Source organism: Vulpes lagopus, chromosome 12 (assembly GCF_018345385.1).
Source record: "Vulpes lagopus strain Blue_001 chromosome 12, ASM1834538v1, whole genome shotgun sequence".
NCBI classification, from domain to species: domain Eukaryota; kingdom Metazoa; phylum Chordata; class Mammalia; order Carnivora; family Canidae; genus Vulpes; species Vulpes lagopus.
This window is the reverse complement of record NC_054835.1, coordinates 59,243,282-59,257,839: the sequence shown is the minus strand read 5'-3', so window position 1 is coordinate 59,257,839 and position 14,558 is coordinate 59,243,282. Positions and strand designations below refer to the sequence as shown.

The 14,558-nt window shown below is 56.5% G+C and overlaps 1 protein-coding gene across 2 annotated transcripts in view; it reads right to left on the bottom strand.

The window, feature by feature from the left end:
• RPTOR (regulatory associated protein of MTOR complex 1) overlaps positions 1-14,558 on the bottom strand; it is a 330,129-nt gene that overhangs the window by 26,642 nt on the left and 288,929 nt on the right. For both annotated transcript variants that reach the window (XM_041723779.1, XM_041723780.1), the window contains exons 21-24: positions 12,712-12,830; positions 6,629-6,732; positions 5,949-6,132; positions 4,334-4,444 (exon numbers count right to left, since the gene is read on the bottom strand). In XM_041723779.1, the coding sequence (XP_041579713.1) occupies positions 4,334-4,444; positions 5,949-6,132; positions 6,629-6,732; positions 12,712-12,830 (518 nt within the window). The remainder of the gene's footprint in view (positions 1-4,333; positions 4,445-5,948; positions 6,133-6,628; positions 6,733-12,711; positions 12,831-14,558) is intronic.

Sequence of the window (14,558 nt, the reverse complement as noted above, 5' to 3'; positions counted from 1 at the left end):
GTTCATAACCACGTAAGTGCACAAAGCAGCACACAAAGCTGTACGTGTGTAATAATCCCAATGGCAGGGGAGAGAACTGTGTGCGTGGGAGAGAGATGGAGAGACAGAGAGAGAGAGAGATGGAGAGAGAATTACCGGGGACTTCCATTTTATTTTACATTTTCATTTTCGGAGTTAAAAAAAGTTAAGTACACTTAAAAAAACCAGCTTCCTGGACCTGCAGACTTAAGCAAGTTCTGCATCTACTCCCGAGCACGGTCACACACAATCCTAAGTTGGGTCGGGGTGTAGGATCTGCGCCCTCTGCCTGGAGAAAAGCCTTCACTCTGCTCTTGGGCCTGAGTGTGTGTTAAACCGACATTCGCTCGGCATATGAGGTCTTAAAACAGTCTGACTCTTTTTAAAGCTCTTTCTGTAAATAAACGTTATAGTTTAATCTGTTCTAAATCATGACACTGATAGCTGTGTTCTCTACAAAGTTCAAACAGTCTGAACGCGTATAGTGTAGAAAGGACAGTCCCTGCCCTCTGGAAGCAACGGTACGGGGCCGCGTGGGTGGCTCAGTCAGCTGGGGGTCCGACTCCTGGTTTTGGCTCGGGTCGTAATCTTGGGGCCGTGAGATCGAGCCCTGTGCCGGGCTCCGCGCTCAGCAGGAAGTCTGCTTGTCCGGCCCCTCGGCCCCTCGCCCAGCTCCTGCAGTCTCTCTCTTTTTCTCAAACAAACATGTAAACAAACCTTTAGAAGGAACAGCATGAGCAGTGTGATGTGTGGCCCTGGAGGCCTCCTCCCATGCTCGTGCACGACGAGGCACCATGGCACCTGTGCGGGCATTTGGGACCATCGGATTATCTACCTTCGCTAACAAGGACTCCACACGTGTCCTCAGGCCGGGCGGCTCACGGTAGGGCCGTGCAGCTCTATCGCACGAACACAGTGGTCTTAACTCGCGCTCCTCCTAATTACTGACGGATTTTTTGTTTTGTTTTATTTTATTTATTTTATTTATTTATTTTTTTTTTTTAAAGATTTTATTTATTTATTCATGATAGTCACAGAGAGAGAGAGAGAGAGAGGCAGAGACAGGCAGAGGGAGAAACAGGCTCCATGCACCGGGAGCCCGACGTGGGATTCGATCCGGGGTCTCCAGGATCGTGCCCCGGGCCAAAGGCAGGCGCCAAACCGCTGCGCCACCCAGGGATCCCTTTTGTTTTGTTTTATTTTCAACTTTTTGCTCTTACAAATCATGTTGTAGCGAGCACCTCTGGACACATCATTACACACGCACGTACGGCGGCGGTTTTAGGATCTCTTTCTCAGAGGAGGGCTGTGGGTTTTTAGGGCGAAGCCATTTCTGATTTCGAGAACCACCAGTGAACTGCTCTACAGCGAGCGAGCGTTTCACCACCAGCAACAGCGGCGGAGAGCTCCTATTTCCCTGCACTCCCGAGAGCCCGCCTCTGGGTAAAATCAGTCTCCACTCTGCCAACCTGAAGGAAAAAAACCTATTACTTTTGTAGCCAGAACAAATCTCAATGTATCTTTTTTTTTTTTTTAAAGCACATGACAGGCGGTTTTTAAACAGTCTTCATCCTTCTAAGGCAGATGCGAGCCCTGTAAACCAGCGGGGGGGGACGGTTCCTTCCTCAGCACGGGAGAGCCAGCTCCGGAGCCAGCTTCTTTCTGGCCACGCAGACCTGAACAGAATCGGGCGGCGAAGTGACAAAAAGCCAACAGAAAGCGTCCTGGCCGCCCCGTGGTGGGGTCCCCGGGCCCCCCAAGCGCGAGCTGCGGGATGCTTGTGAGCCGTCACGCTGGGGACAGTCCTGCTCTCTGAGGCGGTTTAGGGCTCTGACTTCTGAGGTACGAGCCTCGCTATGAGCTGTTCTTAGTTTACGTGTGAGACAGGCCGATAAAAACGCCCCTAACGCATGTACTGCACGCGTGTCGTTGATGATGCATGAACTTAATAAAAGGACACCCCTGTGAACGGTACCCAGAAAACGGGGGAGAACAACTTTTAAAAAAATTACAAAGAAATAAAAACGCATCTTCTTCTGACATTTAGAGGTGGTTTCTAGTTAACGCGAGGGGGAAGTTACTCGGGCGCCCGACCACCTCACATCTTAGCCGCCACCAGCAGCTACAGACAAAGGCCATGGCGACAGGCTCACCTCCGACCGGGAGGCCTCGTGCGTCACTTCAAGCGACCATCACCCGAGAGCCTGGCAGAGGGTTAGCAGGACTTCCTGACCGCGTCCCGCGGGCCAGGTGGGAGTGACACCGGCGAGGGCCCTCCCTCCCAGGCCCCCTGCAGCATCCCCACTCCGGGTGTCGCCCCGTCCCCCCCGACCTGCAGCTACAGAGGGACGGGGCAGGGGTGTGGGGTGCGGGTGTGCCCGTGGGAAGCACAGGAGCAAACCTCAGGCCTGCGCTCAGGAAGTGGCCCTGCGGGGGCTGACGCCACTGCCCCCACCCCAGGTGGCCGAGGACACTCGCTGGTGAGAGGACGAGCCTGCGGACCTGTGCCCCTCCTCCCTGCTGTCACCGAGGACGGCAGGGCCGGGTGCCTCTCAGACCGCCCAAGGAGCCGCTCATCACCCCAAGACACCCCCTGGCAGGGCAGGCCCCGGGCCCTAACCTGTTGGCCTCGCTCCCGTGAGGAGGAGACTGTCAGGGAGACCGAGCTCCTGCAGACCTGGACAAACCCTTGTCCCTCAGAGCAGACGGGACCAGAGTTCTAGGGTCGGCCTGCTGCCCACGGCCGCAGCTGCTGCTCGCTCGCTCGCTCCCTTCTCAGCGAGGGGCCCGGGTGGCGGCAGTGGGCAGGGCGCAGAAAGCTCGAAGACGAGCACAGGCCGCGGCCGCCCCTTGCGCTTGCTGCATTCATACTTTTGTTCTGACTGTAAAGCTGCTTGGTGCTTAGTATGGAAAACACAGGGGAGACAGCCGTGGATAAACACGCTAGTGCCACGCCGACACGTCACCCGCCACCAGCCACAGGGTGGCTGCTTTAGCGTTTTCTGGGCACAGACGGATGTGCACAGCATTTCCAACGGGGATCTCCCTGTAGCCAATTTATGTCCTGCTCTTTTCCCTTTTTAAAAGTTTTAGCACGAGTATTTCCTTAAGAATCAAATTTTAAAGCTTAATTTTTAAAACAATAAGCATCAAATATTTCCTGAGTGTTAAGCCCTCCTCTCCGTGCTGGGCCTTCAGGTGGATCCTAGATTTCACGAGATAAATAACACCCAGATCATCCACGACTGATCATTTCCTTGAGTCGGTATCTCAGCAAACGAGTTACCAGGTTGAAGGGAACGGCTGCTCATGGCTTCTGACGCTTTACTGCTAAACCGTTTTCTGGGAGTCGGGTTCAATTCAAAAATGGAAGAGAGATGTCCGCCTTGTCAGCAAAGGGGCTCAGCAAACTAGAACTCCGTCCTCTGCCTCAGGCACGGACAAGCACCGCCTTGTGTTTTTATCAACAAATATCAGCATCTTTACGGGCAAAGAAAAGCAGGACGAGAGTTGTCATAAAGGGTCCAGGTTACTCCTCAAGGAAACTGCTTGGATGTGTAGCTTGATACACAACCAAGAGTAAACCATGATTTCAACGGTCTTTATGAGAGAAGAAGAAAGTTTTCTAAGAATGTGCTTCATGGGAAAGTCGGCGCTCCCGGCGAAGAGCAGCAGGACAAAGCGCTGCTGGCCCCACACCGTCCCCTGGACATGCGGCTCGGATCTGCCGCGACAGGACACGTCTCCCGTCAGGGCCGGGGGAGAAGGACACCTGAGTGCCAGGCTCCACAAGCGGCCCGGGCGCGCTGGAATTAGCCCCAGCAGGCAGGTCTTCGGGACAAGCCTGCTCCCTGGCCCAGCAGCCAGAGCCCACGCCCTGGGCCGTCCTCACCAGGAGGGTCTCCAGGCCTGGCGGCCTTGCCGAGTGGACAGATTCAGTTGTCCTGGCGGCTCTGAGCGGGCAGGCTGCCTTGGTTTCTTTGAGAAGACAGGAGGGTAAATGAAGTCTGTTCCTTTTGCTGTTTTGACTATTACATCAGCTACCATGACGGCAGTTTGGGGTCGCCCATCAGCAGCTGTAACGTGACGGGTCAGGAGCCCCAGAGGGTCGGTGGCTGGGCTGGCGGGAGCCACCGAGAGTGACCAGCTGGGTCTGGCCGTGAGCAGGGGGCTCAGACAGCTCAGGCCAGAGGCCGAGGCTCCTGGGGAAGGAGGGGATGGAGGGAGCCAAGGCAGGGCTCTGACCGACTCCAGTGTCTGTGCGAGGGCACAGACGGGAGGCCCACTTGGTACCCGGAGCAGAGGCGCACACTACCTTCATGACAGGCTGGGCGAAGTACCGGGCGCTCCAGTCACAGAAGCCGGTCTGTGTCGTGGCCGAGACAAAGCTTCTGTGTCCAGCGGCATCATCTGCATCGTCGGTGGTCTTCAGGGGCGTTTCGGGGGGAGGGGGAGAGAAAACAGGAAGAACAGTCACACACTCCACACACCCGTTTGTGAGCTCGAAAGGACTTGCAAGGAGACAAAACGCAGTGGTCTGGCTGCTAAGAACATTTCTCTGCTGGCCTCGCTTCTGCATCCTGGTGGCCAGGGACCCTGAACGCATGGCCAGGGCTCCAGGGAACCTGTGTCAGGGAGGGCCATCGAATCTGTGCTCAGGGGACCAGGTTCCCCTGGGGCCAGCCACAGTGGCTTGGGATACAGAGCCTGTCACTCTTAAATCGGATGCTCAGGCCAGGCGCCATGAGGTCAGCAGGGCCTGAGGCCTCTACGGCCTGGAGGGCAGGGGCTGCTGGCACCCTGGCACCCACCTATGCAAAGTAGCTCCTGCACGAAGGGACATGCAAATATCAAGACCTCAACTGCTTGGTGCTGCTCTACTGGACAACACATTTGATTCCCACAGCACGGCCTACGGGGACCGGGGTTGGGGGGCGAGGGTGGGAGTTTGCATCACTGTACGAAGCTGGGCACCGCAAGGCCCACGATGCACGGGGGGGCGGGACGGAAGGCGTCCGTCAGAGAGGAGCCCTGTTATCCAGGGGAGCCTCGCCTGGTGGAAAGTCTGACAGCTGGGACTCGGTGACAGGGTCTCACCCCCGACTGCTGTGGGAACCTGCGCTGCTCTGCTGGGCCAGGCTCCTGGGCTCGCGGCCCCCAGGGCAGTGAGCGCTCCCTATGCCCAGGCGTTCCCGTCTGATGGACCCATGTCAAGGTCCTGCCAGGAGGACGAACCTCCTACTGGGCACTCGTGGCCATGTTTGCTCCACCCAGTACGGCGGGAGGCCTTGAAAGCCAGGGTGGGCGAGGGGCCAGGGGCACGTGTAGAAACTACCACCGTATGTGCTTCTGCTCCAGTCTCCACAGCAGCCTGGCTCCCTTGGCGTGTCCTGAACGGCCCCTCCAGACTGCGTCCTTGCCCAGTAGAGCGGCACACCGTCTGGACAAGCGGCCAAGGCCACAGCTTATGTGTTTACAGCAGCCAGGCCAATGAAGACACCAATTGCTCCCTCTCCTGGAGTCTCTTTCCAGCTTTGAGGCAGAGACTGCAGCTACTTATGTGGCAATAACAGGATGTTTGCGGAAAAAGCAAACAACCCACTCGGAACAGGCACTTCTGCACGGCAGCTGCCATGTCCAGTGGAGGAAAATGCTACTCAGCCGCGAAGGGAGAAAGCAGATAAGCTCCATGTGCTTACTTGGCTACATGGAAGGTGCCGGAACAGTGAGCCGACAACAAAAGGCCACAGAAGGGAGGACCCCGGGACATCTGCTCAGCCGTGATGAGACAAACTGAGAGCCACAACTGGGGGTGCAGGCTGTGGAGGCCCCCCCCCCGTCCTGGTGTCCAATCTTGGCTCACACTGAGGGATGTGACGCTCAGCACCTACACTCACTAGAATAGGTGCCAGGGAAGGGTTCGAGGGTACCTGGTCTGGGCCCTTGTCAAACATCTTCCGTGTGCGGGGGAACTGCTGGGAGTGGGGCGTGTACTGCACCCCAGCGGGGCCAGGGGCACCAGGACGGCCCGCGGGCAGGTCTCGGCTGACTGGCTGCTTGGCCACGTCGTTGGTCAGGCTGGAGCTGCTGGCGCTGGATGTTGGCGGGGAGCCCCTGTCAGTGGGGGAAGAAATGCTGTGCTTTACCCAAACAAAACACCCTGTCCTCACGCCACCCACCTAGATACTGCCAACCGACCTAGTTCAGGGCCCAAAACATCCTCACACGCCCGACACATCCCTATGCCTCCAGACACCAGCCACCCACGCTGATGGCCCTTCTGGGCCCTGCCTGTGGGTTCCAGTTGTCATTCCCCCGGAAAGCCAGGGTGGCCCCAGGCACGCTGCATGCAGCCTAAGCAAACCAGCCAGGGCCTGGAGGGCGTGGGGGCACGCATCTGCTCGCCGCTTCCTGCCTGTGGACACTGACCTAAGAGGGGAAGCCGCCTGCTGGTGACCGGCTGGCAGGGGACAGACCCTTGCTTATAGAATTCTGCTTGGCGGCAGAAGTCAGGCTCAGGCCAAGCATCTGCTGTTGCATCTCGTCATGTAAAGGAAGGTAGTGAAGGCTTCCCGCCAGGGGCCTGCACGAGACAGATGCAGGCACTTACCCCGCCTGGTGGATGTGGATGCCCTTGTTGGTGGGGCTGGCGGGCGCTGACTGGGTGAGCGAGGACGTGGTGAGGATGCGCTGGGGCCGGGCGTTCACTGTGGCCTGCAAGAGCAAAGGGGCACGTGGTGTGGACGGTCAGCTGCTGGAAACCCCGGCGGCCACGGACAGCAGGACGGGGTGGTGGCTTCATGACTGCAGAAGAGGCCCCTTGGCCCAGGAGGTCCTGCACACCGATGGGGGGCCCGGGTGACTCCCCCCCCCCCCCCCGCCACATCACCCTGCAGGTAAAACTACATTCTCCCGCTTTTCTTTTTCTTTTTTTTTTTTTTTTTTTCTCCCGCTTTTCTAGAAGTCACTTGCGGGATCCAGGGAGGCCTGAGGGCAGGCCCTCCTGGAACTGTAGCCACAAGACCACGCAGCGTTAACGGTGAGCTGGGGCCCTGGCACCCCATCCGGGACGGCTGAGAATGCCACCCCAGTCTTTCAGTTTTCACACCTCAGGGACTCACGCCGTGTCCCTGGTTGTGGCACTTAGAGGATAGAGACAAGGTAGCAGGTTCTAGAAACTTTCTCCACAAATGTGCAGCATTTGACATTTCATCGCAGAAAGGCACTTGTGCCAGCCTGAGACTAGCGTGTAGGGGGAAGTGGCTTTGTTTTGATTTTTGGAAGTAGAGTTTGTGCGGATTGGGAAATCAGCTGTCTGCCGGAGGAACACGGCACATGGAAGTGCCGAGCCGACGGAGGGTGTTGACCGCCCCTCGGACGGCAGACCCGCCATCTGCCAGGTTCTCTCCTGGCGTCTTGCTCCGGACACACGGGGCGGCTGGTGGGCCCTGCTGGCTCCGGACACACCAGGTGACATGCGGGCAGGTGGCGGCCGACGCAGCCATCTGGGCTCCCTGAGCGCGGCTGTTGCCAGACTGTTTGAGAGCTGCCGGGAGAAAGAGAACCTCGACCTTCGTGGGTGATGATGTCGGGCCACCCTGCGCAGCCCCCCCCTCCCCCAGTCAGGATGCTGGCCCTCCTGCGTTCAGCCAACAGGCAGAAAATCGCAGAAAACAAAAGGGCCATGAGGCTGCTCATTTCCAGAACATCTGTGCTTCCCTGATAATCCGCTGCTCTGAAGTAAGAACAGCAAGGAAACGGAACCATAATCAATCTTTTGAAATCATTAAAATTTTTTTTTGAATTATAGAAGTTATATTGTTTGTCAGCTTGTTTTTACTGTATATTTACATTATCTGGCCTGCGCCCTTCCCCCCAAAACTCAAGAGCCAAGCGACCCCCTAAGTGGTCTGAGGAGAGTGAAGAATCTCCTCTAAGAAGCTGTCAACTTCCATGTGTCTCCCAAAAATTCTGGAGATGCAGGCGGCGGTGGTGGGGGAGACAGAAAACTTCTGCGCCGCCGTGCAGACCTTAGCAGACCTAGCCCCGTCTCCCCGCGGCCCCCGAGGCCCTCCCGCCTGCCCTGCCCAGGCTTGCCGCCCACCCGCCGCCTCTCAGGAGGCCCCACGTCCCTCTGCTGGGGCATCCGGGGCACGGGGCCCACACCCAAGGCTGCCACACGGCTCTCCTTCCGTGTCCGTGTTGGAATCCACAGCGTGGATTTTCGGGGCCGGTGCACGCCGGACCATGTGCAGAGTACGTGTATCGCATCCACAGCGATGCGCGTGCTGGCAGCCTTCACGCTGGTGATCACAGGGCTTCAGACTTCGAAGATTTCTTTTTCAGCCCAATGGCTCCGACCTGTTCAACATGTATGGACTCGATCTTGATCACGTGTGCGGCGTAGGCCTGTGGGGATGAGCGTGCGCAGACCTGCCTATCTGCAGACTTGGTCTGGGGGCACAGGGCATGGGGGGCAGGGTGATGAGCTGGGCATGCTGCCAGAGGTCAGCAGAAGGGCAACAGCACTCTGTAGGCTCCGAACGGGGGGCTGGGCCTGGCCGTGAGCACGTCCCACCTGTGCTCGTCCTTCTCCGGTGAAGACTCCCTGTCCTTCTGCACTCCAGGACACGGCCCCGAGACCGCTGGAGGGGCAGGTGCGCCTGCCCTGACAGGTGACCGAGGCCAGATGCGCAAGGGCTGCGGGGCGGGGATGGTCACAGCTACACGTCACGCTCTCAGAGGGCAGCAAACGTTACTTCGTTACATGCCGGATTCTCAGGTCAGAGGTAGTCTCTTGGCCCAATGCAAACACGGGGATGGTTCGCAGGGACACGTGCACGTGCATATGCACGCACACGAGCCGGCCGATGCTCCCTGACCCTGTAGCTAACGGGGACATATGGAGCAGGAGCCTGGGGCTGCAGCGAGCCCGTCTCCAGCTCCCGGAGTGCTCCCGTTACTCTGGTTCTCCCACCGGAACACATCACCTCACAAGAACACAAAGGACCATCTACCACAGAGAAAAATACCTAAAGCAGCGTGGATGACTTCGGACAGTGGATTTCCCAACTGGGTGGGACAGAGTTGGGTTTAGGACGCCGGTGCAGGCTTTCAGCCGCTCTTTCCTGGGGGCAGTCCAGGAACCACAGAGGTTGTACCGTCAATTGTGCATCAAGGATCTGGATTCATGTGTGAGAAGGTGGTTCCCACAAGGATCATTTAGAGGTAATTTGGGACTGAGTCTGATGCAGACCCTGCTGGATGCTTGATCACTGAGAAGACACCTATGAAAGCACGAGCCTACTGATAAGAAGTGATTTCTCTATGAGCTACATTTCCTAAATAAGTCTCCCTCTGGAACGCTGAGTCCCAGGGAGTGTTCAGGGCAGCAGTGGTGATGACCAGGAGCCCTGCCCTATGGTCACTGGGGGGCCTCAGTCCTCCAGGAAGAGAAGCCAGCAGGGCCGAGGTGGGGGAGTGTCACCTACCCCCTTTCGGGGCCGGTGCACGCCAGACCATGTGCAGAGTACGGACTGAGAAGGAGGAAGGAGACACTAATACTTGACCTTGCTTCACAGGGTTACTGTTTACTATGGAGCAGGTCCTACCATGAGCCCATCTCTGCAGACAAGCTGGGGCATATGAGGCTGAAGGCTGGTGGAGCCAGAACAGGACCCACGTGCCTGGAGAGCCACCCCGTACCTTATGGCCATGAGTCCCTGTGCAGGACACACAACAGGGCCCTGAGCAGAGTCTCCATGAACCAGATTTCCAGCGGCCACAGAGCCACTGAGTCCGAATCCCCAAGGGGACCTGCTCTCCTGGGGTTGTTTGCGCACCCGGCCGGGCAGGCCCCACGGGGTAGCGACTCTCAGGGAGGGACAGCGCCTACTTCTGTAAGCTAAGCCAGTCTGAGGGATGATGGCGTCACCCTGGGTCTGCAGGGAGGCGGGAAGGGGGCAGGTGCACGGGAAGGTTCAAACTATGAACAGATGCATCTCAGTCACAACAGTTCGCTAGGACTGTGATTTCCTGCTTGCAAGGCCTGCCCCGCTCTGACGGTTCTAGGAGTCCCTCCTCCTTGTGGCGGCAGCGGGGAGCAGTGGGGCAGAGGCCTGGGAGGGCACAGACAGCACTGGCACCTCTGAGTCAGGGCGGGGGTGCTGAGGTGGGAGCTGGTGGGCTTCCAACAGCAGAGGGTGGTTCCAGCGGGAAATGGTGCGCAGAGAACCTCCACCTCTGGGAGCCGAAGGCCATCTGACTCGCGTGAAGAGAAGTCAGGACGTTTACACACATAGCACGGAGCCCGCGGACAGACAGATGCAGGTGCCAGTGAGGGGGTCCCCGCATCAGATGCGCTGCGCGACGCCTGCCCGGAAGCTAACCGCAAACTCGCTGGATGAAATTGGATTCGGTGTGAGCATAGCAGGTTCCCGGGGTGCTAGTGAGGCTGCCAACGTGGAGGAGGACAGAGACCACGACAGGTTTTACACGCTATGAAAGCGTGAGCCGGGTTCTGTTCCTGGTTTTTGTGGTACTCTGGAATGTGCTGTTTTGGGGACGATATCAACCTTCCTTGTTTCTCCGTCGCTTAGGCCTTCGGTCTATAAGAAAGGTGTTCAGCTTTGAACTGTGCACCTGACCTCTGGTCTCCTCCGGTGCACCTGGCTGCGAGTGTCCCACAGCAGACGCAGCGATTGCATTTCCGCTCCTTGGGTGTGGAGTCGCTGGTGGACTATTTCTAGGTGAGTTTATGGGCTTACAAACTTTCTCCTAAATATCTAAAGTAGTGATGATTATTACGCACGACTCTGACATTTGAACACCTGTAGCTTGAAATTTCCTCCTCGGTATTATCTGTAAACCACAGGTGGCAGGAGTGGCATGAGGGAGGTTGCTGGGGGCGACGCGGTTCCCGAGGGTCATCATGTCCTTTGTCCTCTATGTGGTTTGAAATTTTCCATGTTAAAAACTACAGGCAAAATGCAAACCCTAAGCCTGTGTGGAGAGGAGATGTAAATACTTGAAATTAGGCCAGGGCTCCTGAGCTGGTAACAATCTCTGTATTTGAGTACAGTATCCTGTGGGGGCATTCCAGAGTGGTAAGGCTGTTTTGACCATGATGAGCACAAACCTGCCTTCAGAGGCACCCCGGTGGCTCAGGCGCTGAGCGTCTGCCTTTGGCGCAGGGTGTGATCCCAGGGTCCTGGGATCAAGTCGCGCATCGGGCTCCCTGCAGGGAGCCTGCTTGTCCCTCTGTGTCTCTCATGAATAAATAAAATCTTTAAAAAAAATGTTTTGCCTTCAGAGTGGAGTATCAAAAGTAGGTCCATTTCTCTGTAAACTGAAATGTCATCTCCTCTTTAGTTACTGGAGTAGAAAGCAAGACATTTCTGAAATTAAACTGAGGACAAGAAAACGTTTCCTTCATGTTCATGCTTCCAAATCCTTCAGTAGCAGTGTTTACTCTTAATAATAAACGTGCGGACACACGCGCGCGCGCACACACACACGGACGCACTCAGGCTCTCACACACGCAGGCTGCGTTGTGCCAGGGCAGGGCTCTCGGGAGGCATGGACTCGAGAGGAGGCCCACTCCGCCCTCTGTCCCTGTGCCTGGGCATGCCAGTGGGGGTGCCCACCGTGCACACCGGGACGGATGGGTCAGCCTAGATCAGCACAGCAGGCAGAAAGCCACTGGCTACTTGTAAGGCTCCGTTAGAACGCGCTGTTCTGAAGGCACGAAAGGCTGTATTTCTGGTTGCCGCAATCTGCTGCTAGGCTCTGCCTGGTAGGAGCGATTACACATACGAGGTTTAATTACCATGGAGTGGGATGAGGGGCGTCTCTGGCTCACACACTTTACACATGATCTAAAAGGACACGGAGATGTGGTCTCTGTGCTCTACGTGCTAGAGAGAGACACCTAAGAGAAATGGATTTGACAGCCTGACGCCAGGTCTACCGCGATGAATTTACAGTCGTGAAATTTCAAGATTAGGCACTCATTGTATTTTCAAAGGATTCAGGTTTTAGTAAGGTTGTATACGTAAAAGCTACTGAAAAACAAGCTTATATAATCCGAATACTGGTTTCATCACCAAATGGCTAAGGGTCGGGGGAGGATGACCAGAGGCACCTGATGAAAGGTGCTAGCCACGGCCAGGCGGCCATCCCACGTCTCAGAGAGAAAACAAGGTCTCTAGGCACCTCTGTGTGTTACATGCTCTCAGGCAAAGGTAATGACCCCCAGCTTCCATCTTAAGAAACTAGAATCAGAGAAGCAAGTTACATTCAAAATAAGCAAAAGAAGTGGGGTAATGAGGACAAAAAAAAAAAAAAAAAAAAAAAAAAAGGCACCAAAAGCTGGTTCTTTGAGGTTTCCTTTAGCCACACGGTTGTGAGATGAGCCATAAACAGCTGGTACTGGAACAAAAGGGGACATCACTACAGACCACACAGACCCCGACATGATCACGAGGGTAAGGGCAGCCCCCACCTAATATCCTGGTGCCCCGATACGGCCAGGTTGAAGCAGGAGGTAAACAGAGATCAGGGTATGCTGTGAACTGCCCATCAGAAGGCTCTAACCCACGGCGTAGGCCCGATTGAGCCTGGAGGTCCCCGCATGAATATCTGTCACTAAGACTATGAGCTTGAGAGCTTTGCTGAGGACACGTCACACATACCTTGTAAGCAATGCTGTTGAGCACCTTCATGGCCAAGTCGGAAACGTCTGGATAGGGATCCGCAGCCAGGTGCAGTAAGACTCTCCAGATCTGCGTGTAAACACTGTTAAAGGAGACTCCTGGGAAAGAGAAAGGAGATGTTTAGTAAGATATAGCCGTCCCCTGTGTGTCTGGCCGGTGTCTAAAGACCCAGCTCCTGCCAGGAACGGGCGCTTCAAAGAGCTGGGGACTATGGGAGGCTTGTTTCTGGCTGTTTGCTTAGGGGCCCAGAAATCCCAACTGGTCAATAGGCTTGATGACATTGGGGCGGGGGGAAGGGGGCTGGATTTTTCTAGAAGGAAAAGTGAGTTAGAAAATGCTGGCCTTCCTTGAAGCCCTGGCTGACTGGACAGCACCACCTAGCTCCCAAAGACCAGCTGATTTCACATCCAGGTTTCAAGGAGCCGTCACAGTCTATGTGAGGTGCGTGTGTTGGCTGGGAGCCCCATGTACACCTGTCTCACATTCAGAGCATGCTCGGGCTGTGACTCACTGAGTCTTATCCACACACTGCACAAGGACTGTCCTGAGTTCCCAGGAAATCAGGAAGGGTGTGCATGATGTGACCCAAGCTCTCCAGGTCCCCACCAGGCACCCACAACACTTCTGGGTGGGTTCTCTACGCGGGCCTGGGCGCCACGGCAGATGAGACGGGGTGCATCACAGACACGAAGGAGGGACTGTCTGTGAAGGCCTCACCCAGGGATCCGTTCAGCCCTACTTTGCCCTCATGATCTTGGCCACAGGCACTATCCCTGGGCACTGTAGAGGGACAGTGAGGCCTGGTGTCCAGGGGATGAGGGAATCAAGTGCTCTCCTGTCTGACATTCAGGCCAAGGCCACTTCTACAATGCCGTGCTGCTGTGACAGCTCCAGTAAGGGATTCCTTCTGTCAGGAAGTGGGGCCAGGAGGCGAGGAGCCAGGCAGCTTTACAGAAGAGGCACACGGTGGGCTGCACGCAGGGGAAGCGGGATTGCTCTCCTGGCAAAGACTTTCCTGGAGGAAAGTCAGCAAACGCTGGACTGGCACAGAGGGGATGGAATCGCACGGAGCATTTGGAGAAGTGGCACGACCATGACCTGGGCGTGCAAACCAGAGAGAGCAGAGGAATGGCTCAGGGCCTGAGGGTACAGAAGACATGGGTGCAGGCCTCTGGGTGCAGCGGGGTCTGCATCATGCTGGGTCTGGACAGGCAAGGAAGGAGCCACGGCCGGGAGTGGGGAGTGCCGCGTGGACACTGCACCCTTGCTCTCTGCTGGGGTGAGCCCAGGGGCTGGACACAGATGGCATGACGGATGGGAGACAGCAGCATGTAACTGTGGGAGGCCAGACAGTTTGTTGACAAATGCTTATTTAGCCACAGAAAGTGATGAAAAGAGCATTATTTGCTTGTTTTTTAAAATATTTATTTATTATTTATTTATTTAACAGAGAGAGAGGGAGAGAGAGAGAGCAAGCGCGCATGCACAAGCAAGTACATACACACACACAGCAGGCAGAGGGATGGGGGGAAGCGGGCTCCCTGACATGGGGCTCGACCCCAGGACCCCGGGATCACGACCTGAGCCCAAGGCAGGCGCTTCATCGACTGAGCCCCCACAGGTGCCCTGAAAAGGGCATTAATTTGAATCAGCCAAGACCCCAGGTCACGGCCTGGCCAGCTCCCAGCACAGCCCCACTCGCCCTGTGAAGGGGCTGAACCATCACGTGCGCTGTCAGAGGACGGAGCGTCCCTGTCCACACGGAACAAGTGGCACCCGACCGTGCAAATCGGAGGCAGGCTGGGTGAAGTGGAGGGTCACGCATC